Source organism: Xiphophorus maculatus, chromosome 1 (genome assembly GCF_002775205.1).
Source record: "Xiphophorus maculatus strain JP 163 A chromosome 1, X_maculatus-5.0-male, whole genome shotgun sequence".
Lineage (NCBI taxonomy): Eukaryota > Metazoa > Chordata > Actinopteri > Cyprinodontiformes > Poeciliidae > Xiphophorus > Xiphophorus maculatus.
Window position 1 is genome coordinate 27,235,529 of NC_036443.1, and position 22,637 is coordinate 27,258,165.

The 22,637-nt window shown below is 36.1% G+C and overlaps 1 protein-coding gene across 1 annotated transcript in view; it reads left to right on the plus strand.

The window, feature by feature from the left end:
- The first annotated feature begins 2,818 nt into the window (after positions 1-2,818).
- acap3 (ArfGAP with coiled-coil, ankyrin repeat and PH domains 3) overlaps positions 2,819-22,637 on the plus strand; it is a 62,890-nt gene continuing 43,071 nt past the window's right edge. The window contains exon 1 of the mRNA XM_005798926.3: positions 2,819-3,016. Within this exon, the coding sequence (XP_005798983.1) occupies positions 2,970-3,016 (47 nt within the window). The 5' untranslated portion in view covers positions 2,819-2,969. The remainder of the gene's footprint in view (positions 3,017-22,637) is intronic.

The following is a 22,637-nucleotide window of genomic DNA, read 5'->3' on the forward strand; positions in this document are numbered from 1 at the left end:
ACAAAAGTAGGTCACCATCCAAGAGCCCATGTTTTTCTCAGTGATTCAGTGCTGCAGTGGTGCTTGGGATGGCTATAGGAGGCAGGATTCTGATGGAAGCATATTTGACATCCAAAGGCTTTCTTCTTCATGTACTAAGGCACACAGCACATTTTCAATAGTGGTGGACACCAATAGTACCACAGATATAATCTTAGGGGTTTTTCACACCTGATAGTCCATAAACTCGGTTTGATTGGGGACCATAGTTGCAACATTTGTTACATTTTTAATTAGTGCTATTCGCTTTCACACTGCATTGTCAACCAATACAAACTAATAAGAAAACCTGTTTCTCCCCTCGGCTGTGGAGGCGCTGCACCAAGAACCACAGAAGGATACAATAAGAAAACCTCAGAAGAAGACATTAGTGAAGGTTCCTTCTTCACAAAATGTAAACAAAAATGTATAGTAGCATCACATTTTAGTGGTTATAGGAGTTCTCTTTTGTCTTTGGTAAAAGACAATGAGCAATATCTCAAGCTAGCGCTAGACTCGCATTTATTGTACTTACCCAGAATGCCCTGCACTGTAGTCCGCTTTTTGCTATTGGAGAGCTGTCCGGTCTGCTCTGCATTCACATATGCGTTCTAACTGTGCCAGAGTTCACTTCAACCAAATGGAGACCTGATGTTTAGACGGACCAGAGTTCTATTACACATTCACACCTCCTCAAACAAACTATTAAAGTGGTGAAAGATCGAATTTGTACAACCCACTGGACTCATCCAGTTACTTAAAATGGATCTGAAATTAGATAAATATTTACTTTGACGCCAAAATCACTTGAGCGCATCCTCAAAACATGTCCCATATTTTGGGACAAAGGAAAACATTTAAAGGAAAACTGTTCCTTTTGTTGTCAGTAGTTTGAATCGTGGCAATTTATACATAGACTCTGTTGCAATACTTTTCTGTAGCATCACAGAGTTCCTGTGTGTTACATCCATAGATCATGTACTGTGTTAATAAAATCCATAACAGAGTTGATTAAATGCTTACAACCAACTTTGCCACTAAGTTTATTTTTTCTGCTGCAGCTTGCACTTTAGCTTCAGCCAACCGCTGACTCAACAGATTTCTAAAGAGGCTTTGATCTCAGATTTGTAAAAGTAGCTGAGGGTCGTTAAAAGGAAGTATAATGGTTTAACAGTTGAATTAACTAAAGAACTACAAACATAATACATGTGGCAAAATAGATTTGTAGTAAAGGAAATATTACAAGTATTTTAAAAATTATTTTATGATTGAAATATACCAGTTTTCTGAGCTTTTTTTTTATCTTTTCAGAATGAAAAAATACAATATGGATAGCTTAGATTCTTATTTTGTTTATTTAGTGCTTGATGGATTCATTTGACTAATTTGTAATTAGTGTACAAATAATCTCAGGAAGATTTTTGCAAAAAGAAACCCAACTGTTCTTCTTCTTTTGTCTTTTAAGAAACTAGCACAGGCCACTAATGTCTAAGAAGACATCTATTGTGATGTTTGGCACAGAAGGGAAATCCTTGTACAAGTGGGTCACTTAAAATAGCTTAAATAACTGTGGAGACAATATACAATAGGTTCAACACCAAAAAAGAAACTGAGAATTGCAATACTGTATTCCTTTCCAAGAGAACAAAAAAAAAAATTCTGTTTTTTTAAATTAATGCCAAAAGATTTGTTTCAGGATCCATCAAAAGGTTTAAGCAATATAATTGAATTCATAATAATAATTTGTAGTTTGAACAAAACATCATTGCCTATGAAAGTCATGTTATTTGTCATAAACATGGTTGTGCAAGTGGAGACATTGGTCATGATAAATCTGTCTAAAAGTCAATGAAATCTTTTCCCTTCATGACCTCCAAACAGGCGCAGGAAGGAAAAATGACGCCAGCGACCCATTCTGTAAAATCCCAAGCTCCTGCACTTCCGCTTGGCTGTCCTCCTTCCTGTTAAATAAAGGTAATCTTTCCAGGGAAAAGGATTCACTGTAACAGCTCTGCACAGCTGCATGGGAAAGTACAGAGGGAAAGAAAGTTCATATGAAGTGCTCTTTGACCTGCCAGTGAGTGAAAGAAAAGATTTCTCAGGCAGTAAAAAAGGACATGAGCCCAAATTCTTTGTTTACTGGAGATGTTGAACTGCCAAAGCATAAATTTACTGTCTGATTTTTAAAAAATATAATAATAATAACAAAAAGAAGAAGAAGAGGTGTGGGAAATCAAAACTGCTATTATTCAAATGAGTTTGACGTCAGTGTTCTAAAAATGTTGCTTTCAAATGCAATCCGAAACCTTTCTTCTAACATAATATGTGTTCACGTTGCAGTTTTATTAAATCAGTTTTATTTTAAGACAAAACTAGAGCAAGATTTTGAAAACCTCATAGTCTACATGCAACCTTGAATTTAGTCAAATCGGATATCTGTATACCGACAGTCTGATAATTTACATTTATTTTATTTATTATTTCATATTTTACTTTTATTTGTAATATTTTGAAATAAGTTGGTATTTGTATCAACTGACACTATTTCCTCTACAACTTTAATTTAGCAATATATATATAGAATAAAATATAGGCTATTGCTAATATATATATATATATATATATATATATATATATATATATATATATATATATATATATATATATATATATATATATATATATATATATATATATATATATATATATATATATATATGTCGTGGTTTAAGATTGGAGTTATAAAATACGAGTTTATCATGAACGCAGCAGAGTGTGCTGTACTGAGTGGAGTCGCTTCGGATCATCAGAGTGGCGCTCAGTGAGTAAACCGCCGCTGCAGGGGTAGGAGGATCGCTCTCTGTCGGATACTTACCATCTGTGTACTTCAACCCACTCGGGAGATGCAATCCGTGTTTTAAATCGTGTGGAAACTCCTCACCAAATCCAAGATGACGGTTGATTTTGAAGACTGCATCAAGGATTCTCCCCGATTTAGGTAAGAATGGAGGGGTAAAAACCGCGCCAGACCGATTGTGTTTTTGTGGTTTGAACTGTTGAACGCCTCAGTCTGCTTGGTCTGGATGACATTATTCTCCTCGGAGCTGTGAGCGACCGGAACTGGGACACATGGCTCGATCGGGGATCGGGGACACAATGTGAATTTAGTGGAGCAGGAAAGTTTGGATTGGAGGATCATCAGTCACATTTTAGTCGCGGCTCTTGTCTCCTAACAGTTCACTGCGTTATTGATGAGCAGTCACATGGACAAAACACATGACACTAATTCATCCAAACCTATATGAGTTCAGTTATTTATGCAGATAATGACTTCATCTCTTTAAACTCTCTGATTTCTGTTTTATTTTTGGTCAAACCCATTGAAAATATAAGCTTTCAAGCTGCTAAAGCTTTCACAAATAGAAGAGAAATGTTCTACACCCATTCATCCCATTATGAACCTGTTTGTACAAGATCTTTTTATTCTGTACACTTTGCTTGAAGGAGAAGGGAAAATCTGTCAAATCTGCAATTTTACTGCAGGGGTGTCCAGACTTTCTTCTTTTTATACCAGATCTGATTTCCAATTTTTCTAAAAAAAAAAAAAAAATCATATAGAGATGCAGATAAAGATGCAATTTTACCAGAAAAAAACATATTAAAATTAATAGAAAAACATTGTTTTAATGACTGGAAAAATAACTTCTGTAGTTATATAGTAATCTTTTTTGGAATAGACTCAGTTGTTTCAAAGTCCTGCTACTGATAATAATTTGATGCTGATGTGTTGAAATATTAAGTATTTCTATTAAGTATTAAGTAATCTGTCAAAGTCATACCAAAGCGTAACTTGACAAGATGGTCAGCATTCCTCATTTTATTTTTTCATTTTTTTGTGTTAGAGATCTCATAAAATTACTACTTATTTCTCCAAATATTGCGACAGTATTCCTGTAATATTATCACTTATAACTTCTATTTAAAAAAATAAAAAATTAATAATCTGGCCCAAATATTCAATCTTAGAGTTGACTTAACATTAAAGTCTACAGTAACAGAGGCTGTAAAATATGCCTGTCAAACAAAATGTTAATCCTTGGGTGTGGTGACATCACTCTGAACTTTGGAAAGCAAAGGTGAAAAATAATCCAGATTTTCCAAAAATGAAATCTTTAAAAATCACCGATTATTAAATTTAGACACGTGTTATTCCTACGACTAAACTTGTTCTCGCTAAATAAATAAAAAATAAAAGCATAAAAAATATAAACAAAATGAATCCCCAGTTTTGATGAAAAACTGGGGATTCAACATCAAACGAACAAGTTCAATTAGTCTTATTTACAAGAATTAAGATTTTAGTTCAATTTTTTGAAGGTGATCAATGATCCACTGGTTCATCTATGTTTCGGCCCTCACCTACAGTCATGAGATGTGGATCGAGACCAAAAGCATGTGAACCTTGATATGAGAGGCCAAAATAACCTAATTATGTTGGGTGATCGAGTTTATCTACAGAGATAAGGTGAAGAGTTTGGAGCATCTTATCAGGATGCTTCCTCTGCGCCTCGCGTTTTTCTGGGCATATCGTTCTAGAAGGAAGACCTGGGACCGGCTCATTTCATCTCAAATAGACTTAAGATGATAGGCTGATAGATGGATTGCCTTGATTTAAAAAGTCAAGTACTCTTTGAAACATTTTTTGAAAGAAAAAAATAGAAATATGTTAGCACAGATTTTCCTCTTGATCTCTCAGGTGATCATCATGAAGGTAGAGAAAATTAACAGTATGAATTCATCCACTGTTAACGTGATTAAAGACGATATTAATGAAGGTTTCCACTTAGAGCCAATAGAAAAATATAGGCAAATAAAAGTAAGCTTTAAGAATAAAATTAAGATTTTATTAATTAATTGAATTAAATTAAATTCTTTGATTAATTTGTTATAATTCAGCAACAGGGGTCAAATACTGGTGTGGGGTTGTTTTTCACTTTTTCACTGTTCTTTCTGGGTACTCTTGGTTAATTTCTCTCTTTAAGTTGTAGGGCTGCAACTAACAATTAATTTAGTAATCAATTAATCTATCAGTTATTCAGACGATTGAATAAAAAAATTGGTACATTTGGCAGATTTTTCATTTAACCAATTAAGCCTTTTTTATATATACACTATTAGAAACACGATAAAAGATGCAAGTAAACAAATATTTAATAAGAAAATAAACATTTTATTACCTAAAATGCAATAACAAAGCATTTCTATAGTGAAGACTTTATCATTAGTTGCAAAGGATGTATATACAGTTATAAAACACTGTATATACATGTCAGCCCTTCACATGTCAAGGCTGACATAAAGTTCAGCCCTTTTTGCTTGACTTAATTTCAATACAGTGTAAGGCTGATTTATTGACTTTTTAAAAAATTAAATCAATTAATAATTGGATAGCAAAACAAGCTAGATAGAAGTTTTTTTTAAAACACAATCTTAACCAGGTGAAACTAAAACTCTGCCACATGATGAGTTGCGGCTCAACATTTTCTAACCAAAAAGATTTGTTTTTCATCTTGATGAAAAATGTCTATGTTTTTGCACAGTTTTGGCTTAATTACTGTCGTAAGTGTGTTGTTCTTTCAGCAAATAGCCTTTTTTGAGTCCGAATACTTAACTATTAATCGATTACTAAATTACCTAATAATTATTTCAACAATCAATTCAACATGATTAATCATTTCATCCCTATGCAAAATGCAAACCTTTAAATCTCAGCAACTGCAGTGACTAAAAATGTAACATTTGTGAAACAATGAGGTTCTGAAAGTTCAGAGTTGTGGATCATTTCTTTGCTTTCCAACGGAGCACATGTTTCCTCCTGCAGATAAAGTCTGCTTGGAAATCAAAGACTTCCACACTTGGCAGCAGCACCTTAATCACAGCCATCTGCAGTTGGAGAGAGGCTCATAACCCCAACCGACTCTTTCGTTGTCTCACATGTTCAGCAGAGCAGCAAAGGGCGTTCATGCTCAGGAGACGCCTAACTCATTATTTAAAGCGCTGAGATCCTTCTTCGTGTCATCAGAGAATGGATGGAGCTATCTTATCTTTCTCCTTAGATGTTGCATAGATTTTTCATAATACCCCGCCTGTCAGAGAGATATGCTGTCATGCTTGAACTTTATCCTTCTGCTAATACAAAGTTGAGAGGTTTTTTTTATCTAAGAGAAGCTGAAAGAGACGGCTGCAACTAATGATTATTGTAACATTAGAAATTCATTAAAAGATGCAAACAACTAAATAATTTGATTGCTTTTACAAGTAAGAAAATAAAAATGTTATTGGAAAAATGTTAAGTGCAATTACATAGCATTCCTTTAGTGAACACATGATCATTTGTAGCAAAGCATCGGGAGCTAAAAAATACTGTCTAGTAATCTTTTGATTATTTTTTGGAATAATTAATTATTAATTACATAAATGGATAACAAAAGGTGCTTAAGAGGTTTTTTTTTTTTGTTTTTTTTTTTTTTACAGAATTTTAACCAATTGAAGCTAAAAATAAATGCCCAGGAGTTCTGGGTAGAATATATTTACAGATTATTAATGTTTTTTCGTCTTAAATGCGAAATGTGTATATTTTTTGTACAGTTTTGACTTATTTACTTCTCTAAGTGTGTTGTTTTTTCAGCAAATTGCCATTTTCAGAGTCTGTATACTCCAGGTAATGATTAATTGAGTCCTAGATTAGTTAGCAATTATTTCTATAATCAATTAATTACTATTAATCCGATAAAATAAACAGGCATCCAAGCCTGTAACACGGTTTTCCTAAGGCTTCTTATGGAGCTAAATGCTCTGCTGCAGCAGGCTGTGGAAGGAGGTGGAAGGCTAGAAGGAAGCAGGTTGAAAAAAAAAATCTGGTTTATTTAGCCGTTGGGATTGACACACCACCATTTCCCACGCATGTTGGGAATCAGGTCTGAGCAGTTGTGTCTGGTGCTATTTAGTTTCCAGCTGCTGGAGCATAAAGCACTTAATGCTGGAGCAGAACAACAGGGTTTGGTTTTCTTTAGCTGCTCTTGATTATATTGATTATATTTTAACAGGTAGCATGTCAGATAAACCTTCAAAGGGACGAGTTTCATAAAAGACTGTATCTGGAATTATTATAGTTCAAATATAACAATTTTCCCAACATTGCATTGTGTATTAGTCATGATGCACAACCAATAACTACTACTTTGATGTGTTTTTAAGAGGGCATTTTTATGTGATAGACCAACACTATGGAGTGCATATTTATTATGAGGCTCTGAACCCTCTTTCTCTGGGATTACACCAATATTGAAGCTACAGTAATTCTGGTTTAAAAAATAGTTCAAGCTCAATCAGGTTGGATGGAAAGTCTATGAACATTGATTTCCAAGTCTTGTGACAAATTCCTAATTGGATTTAGGTCTGGACTTTGACTGGGGACATTTGCAACACACGTTTTACAAACGGCTCAGATTTGATCTGAACAAGTGGTTTGCAATCTTTACAATTCAAAGAGCCAATTTTACCTTCAGTCCAGCTGAATAAAACCAGTTTAGAGCCTCAAATGTTAAATAATCTTTTTGACAAAAAGATCAGGCATACTTTTTGATAAGTATCTACTCTAGGAAATGTGTTTTCATTTTGAAAGAACTACTGTTATTGATATTTTAAGGTTATTTTTCATTTGCGTGATGTGAAAAATGTAAAAAAAAAAAAATGTAAAAAACATTCTTTTTTTTTCATCCATGTGTGGAAATTTTCCAGCCCATTGTCAAAAAAATAGATCTAAAAATATATTACTGGTACTTTTAGCATTATTCTGTTTAAATTTAAGGACATTATCTCATGAAAAGACTAAAAAAGCAATAAAAAGCGGAAAAATTAAACATATATTACACTTCTGAATATTTTGCATTCTTTTATTTCATTGTTGAGATTATTCCACTTCTGACACACATCCTACTTTAACATTTCTCCTCACTGGAAGCTTTTTGAATATAATTTGTCCTGAAAGGTTGTACATATTCTCTCTTATTTATTTATTTTTGTAAAGTAAATATTACATTAAAGTTCTTTTACGCCCCCACAGAACAGCAGGATATTGGATTAAATCACATGAAAGTGGACTCTTTGTACTGATTAGGTGATTTCTGAGGGTATTTGTTTGAGTAAAAGCTGAACACAAACATTTACCAAACTTCTCTAGTTTTATCTGTTAAAAAAAAACTTGAAATCCATGTCTCCCACTCCTTTAATTTTATGTGGGGATTTTTAAATCCCAATAAAATACACTGAGGTTTTTCTGGTTCTGTGAAAAAATGTGGAAAGGTTCAATAGATATGTTTACAACTCTCCAGTATCTGTTCCATGTACGTGTTTCTTTTTGCAACCGTTTTGGTTCTCAGCCAGCTTCAACAGAGTTTCTTTAAGTCATTTTTACTTTCACTTTTGGCTCAGGACTAGTTGGACGTGTGTCAGCCGTGTCTCTGCTTGATGTTACCCCAGGAAAGTTTCTCCACCGTTTGTCTCTCTGTGTTTTTATTTTATTTGGAAAAATATATTTGTTGTCGTTTTGGGGATTAGACAGAACATATTTTCTTACTTAACCTGCTTTCTAGAAGAGCTGTTGGTTTACAGTAAAACTGACAGAAGTGTTACCTGCGTGACGAGTGAGCTTCACTGAGTTCCCCAGGCAGGAAAGTGAAAGAAGTTCGATTGTGAAACTGCGGACACGAGTTTTCAAATGATGAGGTAGTTTTATGAGATTTGATTGTATCCCCCTTGTTTTGTGAAGGGGATTCTCATTGCCTACTTCTGTTTCTGTTGATTAGATCTTAGAAACTTACACACAATCACATAAACACTACAGAAACTTCAACCTACTGATCGACAGTGGACCATAACTTCCCACTAAAAGCTGAGACCCCCTCTAAAAATGCGTACAAATGCCTATTTTAATAGTCCAAACACAAAATATAGCAGCTTGAATGATCAACTGATATGTTTTATTGAGAAAACAGTTTCCTTGTAAATGGCGTCTTCTAATTTTAATTTTGAACGCTGCGGATGATAAAAATGTCTGATTTGAGTCAACTTCCTTCAGTAACACCATCACACGCACTGCCTTAGATTACTGTTAAGGCAGTAATCAGATACTGAAATATCTGAATCGAAGCTGTATTTTATAACTTTCATTGTTCAGTGTGGCACACTGACCCAACTCATCAAAGCCAGATGTGTCACTGGAACCAATAGGGCTCATCTGTGCTGAACAGACTCCTGGGTTTGTGTTTAATGTGGCACAACACTGAGAACAGGCAGTTGTTTTCTCTGTGCAAACATACTAATTAGAGGTCACACTCTGAGGAAGATAAAAACAAACAGACATAAACAACATTAGGTTATGTTCACATGTTCTGCTTCTTCTAATCAGAACTTCTCCCAATTTCTCCATATGTTGAGCTACTTCATTCTGGCGGGAGTTTCAGCTCCATTCCCACTGAGCTTCCCAGCCTCCAGCTGAATATAAGTATTGTCCGGTGAGTTTGTAACTTCCGCTGGGAGACACTCCAGTCTCTGTGTGAATAGCCCAGGGCAGGGAGTCCTCCCATGTGGGGGCAGCAGAGATGATGCCGTCATGACGAAGGGCCACACAATGAGTCACGGAGCAGAGCCGAATCCGAGGCCAGTGACCTGTGGCGCTTACTGCCTTTGATTTCTCATTCTCTGAGAGAAAAACGGCTGGACACATAAATTCTTGACCCAAATTCAGATTAAAGGCTGAAGGAAGGTTGCATATTTTAGATGGTTGGACTAATGAGCATGCTTAGTAATTGATCCATTGTTCAAGGAGAAATAAGATTGAGGCCAAATATGTAATCTGGGCTTTTCACTTATCAGAATTAAATAATGAAAAAGGAAAAATGGTCTCTACCAGGTTCAAACATGATTTAACTCTAAACAGAGTCATCTCTGTCTTCGCTAGTTGTTCTGGGCTTAACTCGGACACCCCAATAAAGTGAACCCCCATCTTTTCATGGCTCAGTGTTTGTGGTGTGAATTCACCTATTCACACATTTTTCTGTGGAACATCAAAATTATTTGCAGAAAATCTGCATATTTGTGGATTTTTTCTTAGAGCATTTCTTAAACATCTGAAAGAAAAGCTGAAATACCTGGACGAAACGCCACACACTATTGACTAGTGTTTGAGAAGCAGCCAATCCAGTAGTGCCATTAATTTTCTTTGGGGCTGATTGGATGTAAGATGATAAGGTAGACTGTCGATATTAACGTCTGCGGCAGTGCGAAGACAGTTTCCAGTTTGTATATTAATGCATATTAAAGAATTTTTGGTCTTTCGCGGAGGATCTGCCTCTCCAGCTGCAGGAGGCTGGAAGGGATTTTAACTATGAGATCTTGTTGTTTCTGCTCTAGTTCAGACTGACCTCCTTCTAACTTGAATCTGTGTTAGTGGGCCTTCTGTTCGGTCAAGGGTGCTTTACCCACGACTGTGACTCCATCACTATCATTATTCATCATTATTACATCTGATAAAATAAGTTGCCTCTGACGCTTTTATTCACAAATCAGTATAATGCTTCACATTGAGATGTTTACCATTAATCTAGATGAACAGTAAATACCTGAGTAATTATCTTGGCTTTCCTTCTGCAGCAGAGAAAACAATTTATTCTGTTGTCACAAATCAGATTTTATCCAGCACACTTGCATCTGTCTCCTTGGAAATTTGGTTAAAAAAAAAAAGCAGCCAAGTCCAAAGCTTTTGAGGAGAAAGATAAAACTCGCCATCTGGAACTGATTAGTGATCACTGAGCTATTCTTTGGTTTTGCTTTGTTCAGTAAGGATCAGAGGAGCTTTCTAATGACGGAATGGAGATCAAGAGTGACAACTTTCACTTTTAATCTTTTCCTGCTTAAACAAGGTTTTTGTGAGGGTCTTAAAAAGTTTTAAAAAGTCTTAGATATATGTAGTATTTTAATAAAAGGCATTAAAATACATTTACCTTAGGGCTGCAACTAACGATTATTATGGTAATGTAATAGCTTATTCTATTGATTATTTTGATGATTAATCGGATTTTTTTAAAAGACACATTCTACAGAGACTTCATTTAACCACTTAAGCCTTTTTATACAATATTAGCAATACATTGAAATATGCAAATAAACAATTCAACTCCTCTTTTAAATAAGAAAATAAATGCTATGCGATAACATAGCATTCCTTTACTAAATCTTGACCGAGTGAAGCTAAAACTATTCCTCTCAAGGAGTTTTAAGTAGAACATATTTACAGTCAAAGCTGTTTTTATGTTAGAAACAACATGTATATATATTTTGTACAGATTTGGCTTAATTGCTGCTCTGAATATGTTTTTCTTTTTTCAGCAAAGGGCCTTTTTGGAAACTTTATACTCCAATTAACAATTAATCGATAACTAAATTAGTGAATCGCCAATGAATCGCTTCAGGTATAATTGAGTTACATCTCTAAGTGTTATGTTTATGCAAAAGAGTAAAAAGAATGATGCAGTAAAACTACTCCCAGAAGTGCATATATTTCCAAAAGTTACTCATGTAAATGTAATTAAATGCCACTTACCTCTGGGTGTAGAACTGGCAGAGAAATGTGAGTGTTACAAAGTGACAAAGCACATGATGGAAGCTAATAACCCCGTCCAAAGTACTTTATTACAGAACATTCTGCCTTTCAGTGAAGAGTTCAGCTGGCAAAGACTATTTTAATAGTTGTTTTTAACCAGTTGGGCTCATAACAGACATGACTCTGACAGCTTACCAATTGTGGCATTAAATTCAATTGCTTTATTTTATCCAAATGTAAATAAAATGTTGTCATAACTCATAATATTCAAGTTTCTCCTGTATTAAATGAGATTTACTGAAGTTTTAATACCCAGTACTGTAGAGCCTAAAGTTAAAATCATAGTGGTCATGAAATGGGATCTTAAAAAATGTTTTAATGGCCTGTAATTTGCACCTCCAGTGGGTGTCATTGTTATGTTCAGGTTAAATGTTCACTAAGAGTGAAAGAACATTCTGCTCCTTTAGCTTTTTCCTGCTTGGTTGATTTAATGTCGGTGGAAGCTCAGTGAACTTATTGTTGAGCTTTTCCAGAATGTCTTTTTTTTAAAGGACTTGGGTGAACTCATTGAACTGCAGGTAATGAAAGTGATGGTATTAAGCACAGTGCATGTGAGCGGCGACGTGTTTTAATCAGGGATTGGCCTACATTAGCTCTCTCAGTCCTGTGCACGATAAAGTGCACCACCTGGAGGGTGAACATCTCGTTGTCATACTAATCTATTGATCCCCAAAACAATGGCTTCTTGATTACAGTGTTTCTGCTCTATTGGCATGCAACAAATACAACATCAGTAACTTAATACCAGCTTAGATGAAGGGCTTTTTCCTATTTGCAGCATATGAGCTCAGTATAGGCTGCAAAGCAATTGGGCTCAACTCTAATACAATCTGTGATTTTTCCAAAATTACGTACAACGCAACATTTCATCTGCTTGAAACACAGAACACAACTCTTTTCCTTAACTCAAGATGTACTTCTTTGATCTTATGAGTCATAACATTTTATTTAGGAAGTTACCAAACATGGCAGCAGATCTTTTTTCTTCTTAAAGAAAAAAGTTCTAAAGTCCCTACACTGGCTTCCTGTAGCTCAAAGAATAGACTTTAAAATACTGTTGTTAGTTTATTAATCACTGAATGACTTAGCACCACAATACATTAAAGATCTGCTGTTGTTGCATCAACCTTCCAGACCTCTCAGGTTTTCTGGTTCTGGTCTGCTCTGCATCCCCAGAACCAGAACCAAACGAGGAGAAGCAGCACTCAGCTTCTATGCACCACAAATCTGGAAGAAACTTCCAGAAAACTGTAAAACAGCTGAAACACTGACATTCTTTTAATCTTGAATAAAAATCCCACCTGTTTAGAGTTCTATTTGAAACTTAATCAATTCCGAATTTAATGATGGCATTTGACTTAATGTAATGTTTTGATTGTTGATTCTATGTTGCATGACTTTGTGTTATTGTGTTTGTTATGATGTAAAGCACTTTGAAATGCCTTGATGCTGAAATGTGCTATACAAATAAAATGTAATTGATTGATTAAAGGTAATGAAAGAAAACAAAAAATATCTCAATTATTCACCTCTGATTAGGAAGTAATGCCTTATAGAACAGGTGCTGTAAGATTGGATTTTATTGCTGAAGAAGATATATATCTCCTTTATAAAACCGGTAATAGCTGCTTAATCATTTTTAGAAATTTAAACATTCACAAAAAATGCTCTATTACATAGTAAGTTTTATTTACTCTATAAAACAGCAGTTTTGTAAATCAAAATGATTAATTACATTACACAACAGAATAATGAGCAAAATGGGCATGAATTATAATTATCAAAATAAATGTAAAAACTTTATATGATTAAAATGTAGCATAAACATTAGATTTGTAACAAAATTTTAAAAAAGTAAAATAACGTTATATAAAACATGAAACAATAGAAAAACAGAGTTTATGTCAAGCAGATTATAAAAGTAAATTAAAAGAATAAAATTTATAGTTAGAGTTAATAAAAATAAATATAAGTATAAAAAGTTGAAAAATACAGAATAATTACAGTATAGATTTTTTAAGCCAGCCTTGTCACAGATGGTGGAATATAAAGTTATATACTTGAATTTTAGATCATTAGAATATTGTTTATGCTGAATAGTCAGTGCATCTGTAATCATACTTTTCTAAACTGTTCAAAAAATTACTGATCAGGAATTAGACCCACATAACTTTATATAGTTTTTTTGTTATTTTTTTAGCCTTTATTTATTTGCAGTATTCAGTTGGCAGTGAGAAAAGGGGTTAAGAGATGCAGAGGAGATCCAATTTGGGAATCGATCCCCGGACGCCCCATAATTTTATGTAGAGTTTTTAACTTCTCCAGTTGTTCAGGTAAATTTGTGACCCTAAGGTGACCACATCGCTATTTAATTCATCTGTACTGTGTAAAAATAAAGTAGGTCTATTTATTCATCCTGTCTGCTGCTAAGTCTGCTGCTAAAAAAAAACTTTGGGTTCAGAGATGATGTCACCCTTTTGTGTTGTTTTTGTGTAAAAGGAGGCGATTCCCTGCTGGGGCTCTGGCTGTCCCGATCCTTTCACATTCATGAATAGGAAGACGTTTTCCAGACGGGATACACAAAGATCCATGAAAAAACTTGGCCCTACAGTCTTGGACCTCTTAAGGGGTTGGAGCTGCTTTCAGTGCGTAAACATGTTCAGAATATTGAATATATTAGTTTCTGTTAGCAAAACTTTACAGTTTCCATTCATTCAGGTGTCTTTCTGTCGATTGCTATTACCGGAGTTTGAGTTTGCAGATCTGAATCAGCTCTGTAGCAACATCTTAATGTCTAAATGATGAAAATGTTGGAGCAAATTTAAATTAGTATTCCTTGCAATGGCCATTGTGAAAGAAAACGGCAGTGACTTTTGTGAGGAGCGCACACGTTCTTTGAGTTCCTTTCTCTTTTTCCAACCTTTGGTCTCTTTTCAAAGAAAATTCCTCCCAGCTTGGTTTTACTTTTTCCTTGCAGATTAAATTACGGTAATGGAAGCTGAACATATGATTTCAATTTTTTCCCCTAGAAATCAAATGTCTTACGCTGTTCAAAGATGAAAATCAACTTTTCTTGTAATGCATGGCAGAATGCTCGCAATTAGCTCAGGACATGTTGCATTATGTGTCTGTCAAAAAGAGCAACAAGTGCAGGTTTTTGTAAGTATAAAGAAGCTGCTAAATCTCCTTTTTATAAATCCAGAATGTAATTTTTTTTATTGATTGCATCCTCAAAACGTAGAAATAAACAGAAAATAAAATAATCAACCTTTCATTTAGTAAACTTCGATTATGGCCAACACAATATTTAACTTTTTTTGTATTTGCATGGATATATGGCTTGATTGTTGATTTTATTGTAAAATGTTCCTGTTTATATGTTCAAATGTGATTTTGGTTTGGTTTCTGTTTCCAATCTCTGATTTTGTGAAGGTTTGATTTGCCAATTCTGATTTCTTTTTTTAGGATCCACAGTGGAGTCCCACCAATTCGTGGTTTAGTATTTGTGCATCATCTATTCACAGATATTTTTAAACTTGTACTATGAATAGCCAGCATTGAACATATTTTCTTTTGTAAAAACAGAAGATTGTTTTCTGTTAGCTCTGTAGGACATCTTCAGTTTCCAACTGGCCTGTCAACAGTATCTAATTTTAATTTCAATTTTCTCACATCTTTTTCACTACATCACATCTGAATTGTGACTCATCTTTTAGTAATATCTTTCAACCAAACTGTATTATTTTTCAAACGTTTTCCCTCGTGTGTAAAACAGCATACATCTGAGGTGTCGTTTTCTTGGCTTGGCTCTGTGTCATTTCTCTTCAGAGTCACGTTAACCTGTGTTTGCACTCACACTTTGAATAAGCTTTGCAGCATACTGTATCTGACTAATAGTAAGTTATGACTACCAGATTTCTTTGTTTAGCGTCATATCTGGGAAATGACTTCTCCGAAGAACAAGCTGCCTGGAAAGCCTCTGCCTTTAAGGGAATATGGTTGGGTATTCCGCTGCTGTGGCACTTTGGATCAAGAAATGGGGTAAAAAGTTGTGGATCGGTGTTGAGATTTCATCTCCTCAGCTGTGGCCCTTTGTGGCCACCTGGGGAATAAAGAATGACTTTAAGTCCAGCCACTGAGTCTCCTCCTCTGCTGAGATTTGAAATGCTGAATCACACGTGGTTGAGCATCTGTTTTTGATTACTTCCATCCCTCTCTCCCCAGCCTCACACTCTCTTTGTCTCTTCTCCTTTTTCCTTTTCCCTTTTCCTTACGCTCCTCTGGATGTGCGGGGGCAGATTTCTGGTCATGGTTCGGCTAGAAACGAGTCTAGGGATGGGCCAGGAAATGCGTCACTTTGCTCCAGTATTGAAAGCAGATTCAGACTAAGGAGCTCACATGTCGCTGGGAGACGACGGAAGTGGCTGGCTCTCCTGTTGTAACACCCAGCTCTGAGTCACAAGATCAATCCTTTTGACCTCTTCAAGCACTGATAACATTAAGACAACAGACCACCTCTACACACAAGGGGGGTAATCTACTTTGCATTAGTTGTTTTTTTCCCAATTAGTTAATTTTTGTGTGTTTTTTTTACTTGTTGAGCCATTTTTAACCCTCTATTGATCATATCCTGTACATGTCAAATGCACACTGAAATACTTTAGGGACAAAAAGCTCCCAAATATAAACTAATAAGTTGTTGAGGCACCTGTTGTTTTCATATCTGCTCTCAGTGCTTACCTTTGTAAAAACACCTTCTTCACATCACATTTCAGAGTTTTAGTCATATTCAGGTACGGGCTCTGACTGGGCAACTCCCAAACCTGGTGAAACAGTTCTTTATCTGTATCAGAAAAAGGTTTGGTACCAAGAAGTTCATCAAATACTTTAGGCAGACATCAAATCTGTTTTTGAAAAAACAGATTTCCACATGGAAGATTGAGGTCTTTGACCAAAACCTGGTTCACCTCCTGTTGTTTTCCTTGTGAAACCAGATTTTTTTGCTTTCTTCTGAGGCTGTAATTCTCTAGACGACCATTTTTCTGCTCTGGTGACTGACACCAAGCAGTTATCTCACGGCATGCTTGACCCCACTTTGCCAGTTTAAGCATCTAAAGCTGCAGGCTGTGTTTGGAACACTTTTTTGTTGTGCTTTCCTGCTGGCAGTGTCGCGATACGGTCAGGCCTTTGCTGGTTCACGGTATGAAGGGAGAGGGTTAGAGGTCATGGAGAGGAATCAGAAGTGATATGACGACCAAGGGGAATGCTGCGAACCTCAGATCAGAGGAAACACTTGGAGGAAGTGACCACACCTCCATTGTCTGTTACTGAGTTGATCAGACATGATGACACTCATGTGATGGCCTACTGTTTAACACAGTTTGGGACCTTTGGGCTAAAAAACACAAACGATGCGATACCATCCAGTTAAGGTTATCTAAAAGTTGCGTAAAAGCTGCACATTGCTTACACTTCTGTTTCTAAAGCTCTTGTTTTTCCAAAGCTGCGAGACAGGAAGGAGCTGAATGCTTCACAGGTCTGGTATGTCTTTTTAGTGCAAGCCAAGCTGCATGTTTAACCCACAAAAATGCCGGGAAGACTCCCAGCTCTCGCCGCTGCAACACATCACGTCTGCTCAGGGATTTTCAGTGGGGGGAATTCAACTATTTCACCAAAATGTCAGTATTTCACTGTAGGATTGGCTTACTTTAGCTATTCTGTGCTGCTTTCTTCCACAGTCAGCCCTGGTGTTGTGCCCAGAAATAAGGCAATAAGACGCTCCATGTCTGTGCGCTTTATTGTCTTGCTCTCTTCAATGGAACATTGTGCAGGCTGGTTCTCACAGTCCAGGCCTCCTCTTGTGTGTTCTTTCTTTCGTCTCCATCGCACCGGGCGTCTTCTTTGACATTTTTGTGCATTGCAGTCATCTCAGAGTTGGACCACCCTGTCTTAATATAAACCGTCACCGCCAGCAAAGACCCCTAATACTCTGACCTGTCGTTGCCCTGTCAGCCTGGTGATCAACAGTGGGGCCTCCTCCGCACCCAAGCCTACAGTGGCTGTTGAGACGTCGCCTACATCCTATGCAATAACAAACACACGGACTGACGCTGTAGTTCAGTCTGCTTCCTTTGCAAAGGAAACTCTAACCCATCTCATGGTATAAATAATACACGTCGGTTGTGTTGAAAGGGTTAATCTATGTCACACTTCCTCTATATGACCCTTTTGTTATTGTTCACCCACTGCCTGTGGTGACCTAATTGTGCAAGCAACCCCCCTCCTGCACCCCTTGAATTACTGGAACTGTAACTGCCATTTGTAATGTGTTAAACTCATTACAGACACGATTTAAAGGGAACCTATTGTACAAAATTCACATTTTACAATTTTTTTTTTACTTCCACTTGGGTCTCGACTGCTTCTAAAAACAATACAAGCACTTAAGAAAGCCGCCCATGTGTTTTGTCAATAATGTGTTGACTTACCATTCAGAAATCACTTGCTGAATTCTTGTTGGTTGTGCAGGAGGCTCTGCTTCTGCTTTTCAAAGATGTATGGTTGTATAAATTGCGCATCTATTTGCAGCCATTTTCATGTGGCTGCAAATAGATGCAGCCACATGCAATGTGGTCCCCCAACATTTGGGGGGCATTTCAACGCCCCCCAAACGTTGAAATGGGGGGCGTGGTATGTTCACTGACTGGAAAAATATAACATTTTTTAGTTTTGTTCAGGCCAAAGTCAGATTACTTACAAGTAGATTTTTAAGCCCTTCATTGTCATATGTTCTACTGGAAGCCTTATGCTGAATTGATCTGACATGTATTTAGAATTATTTAGCTTAGTAAAATTGTGTTGGTTTAATCTATGTTAGATGTTTTCATATTGCATTGTTGACACTGTGTATATATATCAATAAATTATATCATCTCATACTTTATAAACAAAAAATATTCCTGATGTCTCATGTTTTACCCTAAAGAATTTAATTGCACTAATGTATGTTTAGTAGCTGTCAGCTTGCTTTTTTTTTTGCTTATGTCTGGTATTACCAAACCGCTGCTCACCACAGAAGACATAGTAGTGTGGTTAGAACAATATTTACAGCATGAAATTTGTCCAAATGTAGTTACAGGCTGTTGCATCAGTGGCTCTGCTCTCCTTGTTAATCGCTTTGCTCCACTGGCTTGCACACTGATCTTTCATCGAGCAAACGGTGATGAGACTTAGAGTGAGAGCTGGATGTTTGTGTCCTGCTGTTTTCGAGATGCCCTAAAGGACTTCACCGCTGACCCACAACATCTCAAGGTCCCTCAGGATTTGCTGACCAAGTTCCCTTTCATTGTCTTTTTGCATTTTTTTCTCCAAAGTGCAGCAGTGTCAGCAGGAAGTTTAGCCATGTATTTCACTAAATTCAGTCCAGACACTAAATCCTGAAAATGTAATTTATGAACTGGTCTCATGGGATCCTTTTGAGTCTGTCTTCTATGTTAAAGCAAATTGAGCTGTTCTGTTATCTGTGCTGTTATTTGTCGTGCTCTTGCAAGAGAAAAAATTGTCTTCTTAATACTCTGAGTATGGAAAAATGTAAGAAGGAACACAGAAGAAGACTAATGTGTAATGGGAGCGTCGGGCTGTTTATACAATTTAATTTAATCTCCATCGCAGCTCTTTTGGAAAAAGGGCATTTTACATATTTTTATTTAACTATAATTAAATTTAGAAAGAACAAACTAAGACTGTTTTACAGCTCTAAAATAGTTTTAGCAGAACATATATTTGATATGTGCGGTCAACTCCCGCCTTTTAGTTCAGTGTTCGCAGATTTTTCAGTGAAACATACAGAGCTCCAAAATATTCATGTGTATTTCCATAGAGCATATTTAAGAAAGAAATTACAGCTTGGAAAGCTGAATACCTGCTCAGAATGTTACCTGACATGCTTTTTGCTTGTGTTTGCAAAGCAGCCAATCCAGGAGCGACACTCATTTTGCTTGACACTGATTGGCTGTACCCCCAAGAGTTTAGATAAGGACTTCTGTGATGGTGCTAAGATGCTTTCTGCTGTGCGTATTAATGTTATGCTTGCTGACCTTTTGAACTATTAAAATAGACTGTTAGAAGCTTTCTTTAGAGGAGGAAAATAGCGGCAGGCTTGCTATTTCAAGCGATTGTGGTAGTCCCGTATTGTTTTTTTGAAGCTGGGTAGTTAAAGCTCTTGTTTTTACCCATATCCATGTGGCATCCAAATAAAGGTTAGGTGCCATATTTGCCAAATTTGCCTACCATATATTTAAAAGAGCTGCTTTATCCTCTTGTAATTATTCTTCTGACCCTGTTTGACACATGTGTAGCTAATTATTTTCTGTAGTCCACATGATGTGAATGATGTCTGTGTAAGCAATGCTTTAAATTTGAATTGACTTTGAGAATTACATTAGAGCTGACAATTTCACTAAGTTTAAGTTTAATTTGACTTAAAATTAAGTCAAATTAAGTCAACATTCTTCAAGTAACATCACTATCAAAGTATGTACAGAAAACAGCTTTCAGGTTATTAAGACTTAATGAGTAGGCTAATATCTAAATATATAAAAATGTCTCCTCCTCCCCCTCCAGTGTGATGATTAGCTCCTATTTTAAATGAGGAGTAAAGACAAAGATCTTGACCACTTAGTTTTATTCATAAGTGTGATTGTTTTTCACTATGTGAACACTATTTGAAGAAAAATGTGAGCAGTCATGTGTGTTTTCTTCATCAATACTGATGGACATATGTCAAACGTATGCCAAAAAGGACATTTTCTTGATCGAAAATGACATATTTTGGACATATTCTGTCAGTTTTGGACTCAAGCTCCAAAACTGACAGATTTCCCTCAGTTTCCTCGCATATATCAGAGAAAGTTCTTGCCAGGAACAACTGTTGGACTAAACTTGGCTGTAAGGTTTTGGTTTGATTTACAATGTTTCTGCTTGAAAATGTCTCTGTTCCAGTTTGCTTTGTTTGCATGTTGAGTGAATTGGACTCATCTTCTCATTCTAAGTGGGAATGTTATCCTCAGCTCGGGGACTGACTGACTGACTGGCTGCCCGCTGGCCGGTATGCTTACTTTACCACATGTGAAACGCTTGTATGATGGACAGCGGCACAACTAATGTCTCGCAGAGGGAAATTCAGAAAATATGTGCACATGTTGCTCAAGGCCCGGCATGATACAGCCTGATCCTGCAGTGGGAGAAAGCATAAAATTCCAATTTTGGCACACTTAGTGTGGGAAGTTGTTGAACATTTCTCCAGGGAAGTTTTGAATACAACCATAAGTGTTTCTTTTCATTCTTCTCCCTCTCAGTTGGGAAAATCAAATGTTTTTTCGAACTATAACATCTCAGGATTGCAGTTTGTGTTTGTACTTAAAGGATACTTCAAAAGTACTTTAGCATTCGTGCAGGTAGCTTAGAAACACGTCTTCACTTTAAATCTGAAGTTTCCAGGAAGTTGCCCAACATTTCCAAATCCAGCATGTTTCATGACAAACAGAAGTTGAGAACAGAAAGGATAAAACTGAGAAACTTACCTGCTCTCTGTTCTCTCTCATTTTGTTGCAGCTTGAATGAACTGCAGACATGCCTCAACATGTTAGATATCTATTTTTTTCTTTTTTAAATAGTATGTTTCATCTCAATTTTGAAAATAAGAGACACTGACTTTTCTTCCCTCAGTAACGGTGTCCGTTAAAGATGGTGTTGTTGACATGGCATGGTTACATTTAGAATGATGCATTCTCCTACAAAAATAATGTTTTTGAGTTTCAGTACTAGCCAAACATAAATTATCAAGTATTTGTGTTGAAAGATCAACTGGATTTCCCATTTGATTTACTAATATCATTTTAAAATGAAATCCGTAGTATTTTCATGCAAGTTATTGCCACAAAATTATTACATTTTTCTATTTTTATGTAGTAACTTGTAACAATCACTGAATTGAAGCTTTGTTTTTCGGCCTATATTTGGTTAATTTGTTTTTGTTCTTGATAATAATATAGGGTGCTGAGCCATCTGTTCTTCTGGTAAAAATATAAATCATCTAATCCCGACCAAATTTAAACCAGATTTTAAGCTGAAACTCAATGAAACATATTTGTTTCTTAATTATTAGTTTTCTTTGCTTAATTAAACTGTAATTTACTACTCCATATGAAAGTTTAGAGTAAATAATTCTCAGAGAGCTTGAACTTTTAAAGATGACACACATACTGATGTTAATCAATCTCTTACAGTCGGCATTTAAGCAATTCATATGTTCTATAACTTTTAATGTTAATTTGAGGTTTTAAATTCTGCTACAAGATTATTGATGCACTTCCTAAAATATTATTTAGATGCCCAGGCTCCTTCTTTCCTTTGTGGTTTATGAGCTGTGGTCTGTGGCTTTTTAAGAGATTCACCACACAGCTAACATATAAGATAATTAAAGGGATAAGTGGCAGGGGTGTGGCAGCGTGTGAGAAGGAAGAAGTGATAGCGGTGTAAAGAGCAGACGGGCAAAAGTTCATCCTCAGCAGGCAGGCAGGCCATCCGAGGCACAGCACTTAACACGCTGACAAACCAGATATGCACTTCAAACTTCAAAAAAAAAAAAATCCAGTGTTGATTTTGGAAAAGCTCTGTGGAATCACAAAAGACGAATATTTACTGTCAGCCAACTCCGGTTTACCTTTCTCCTCTACTTTCCCGTTTCCCGCAGAAGAACAGAGGTTGTTTTCAGGATGGATGGCAGACGGAGTGATTGAGCAACTTTTTCTTTTTGGCTCGTAAGTTTCCTGTGCTGCTCTGACAGTGAAGAGGTTGGAAATCACAAGCAGCTCAGTTCACTAGTTGCTGACATGAT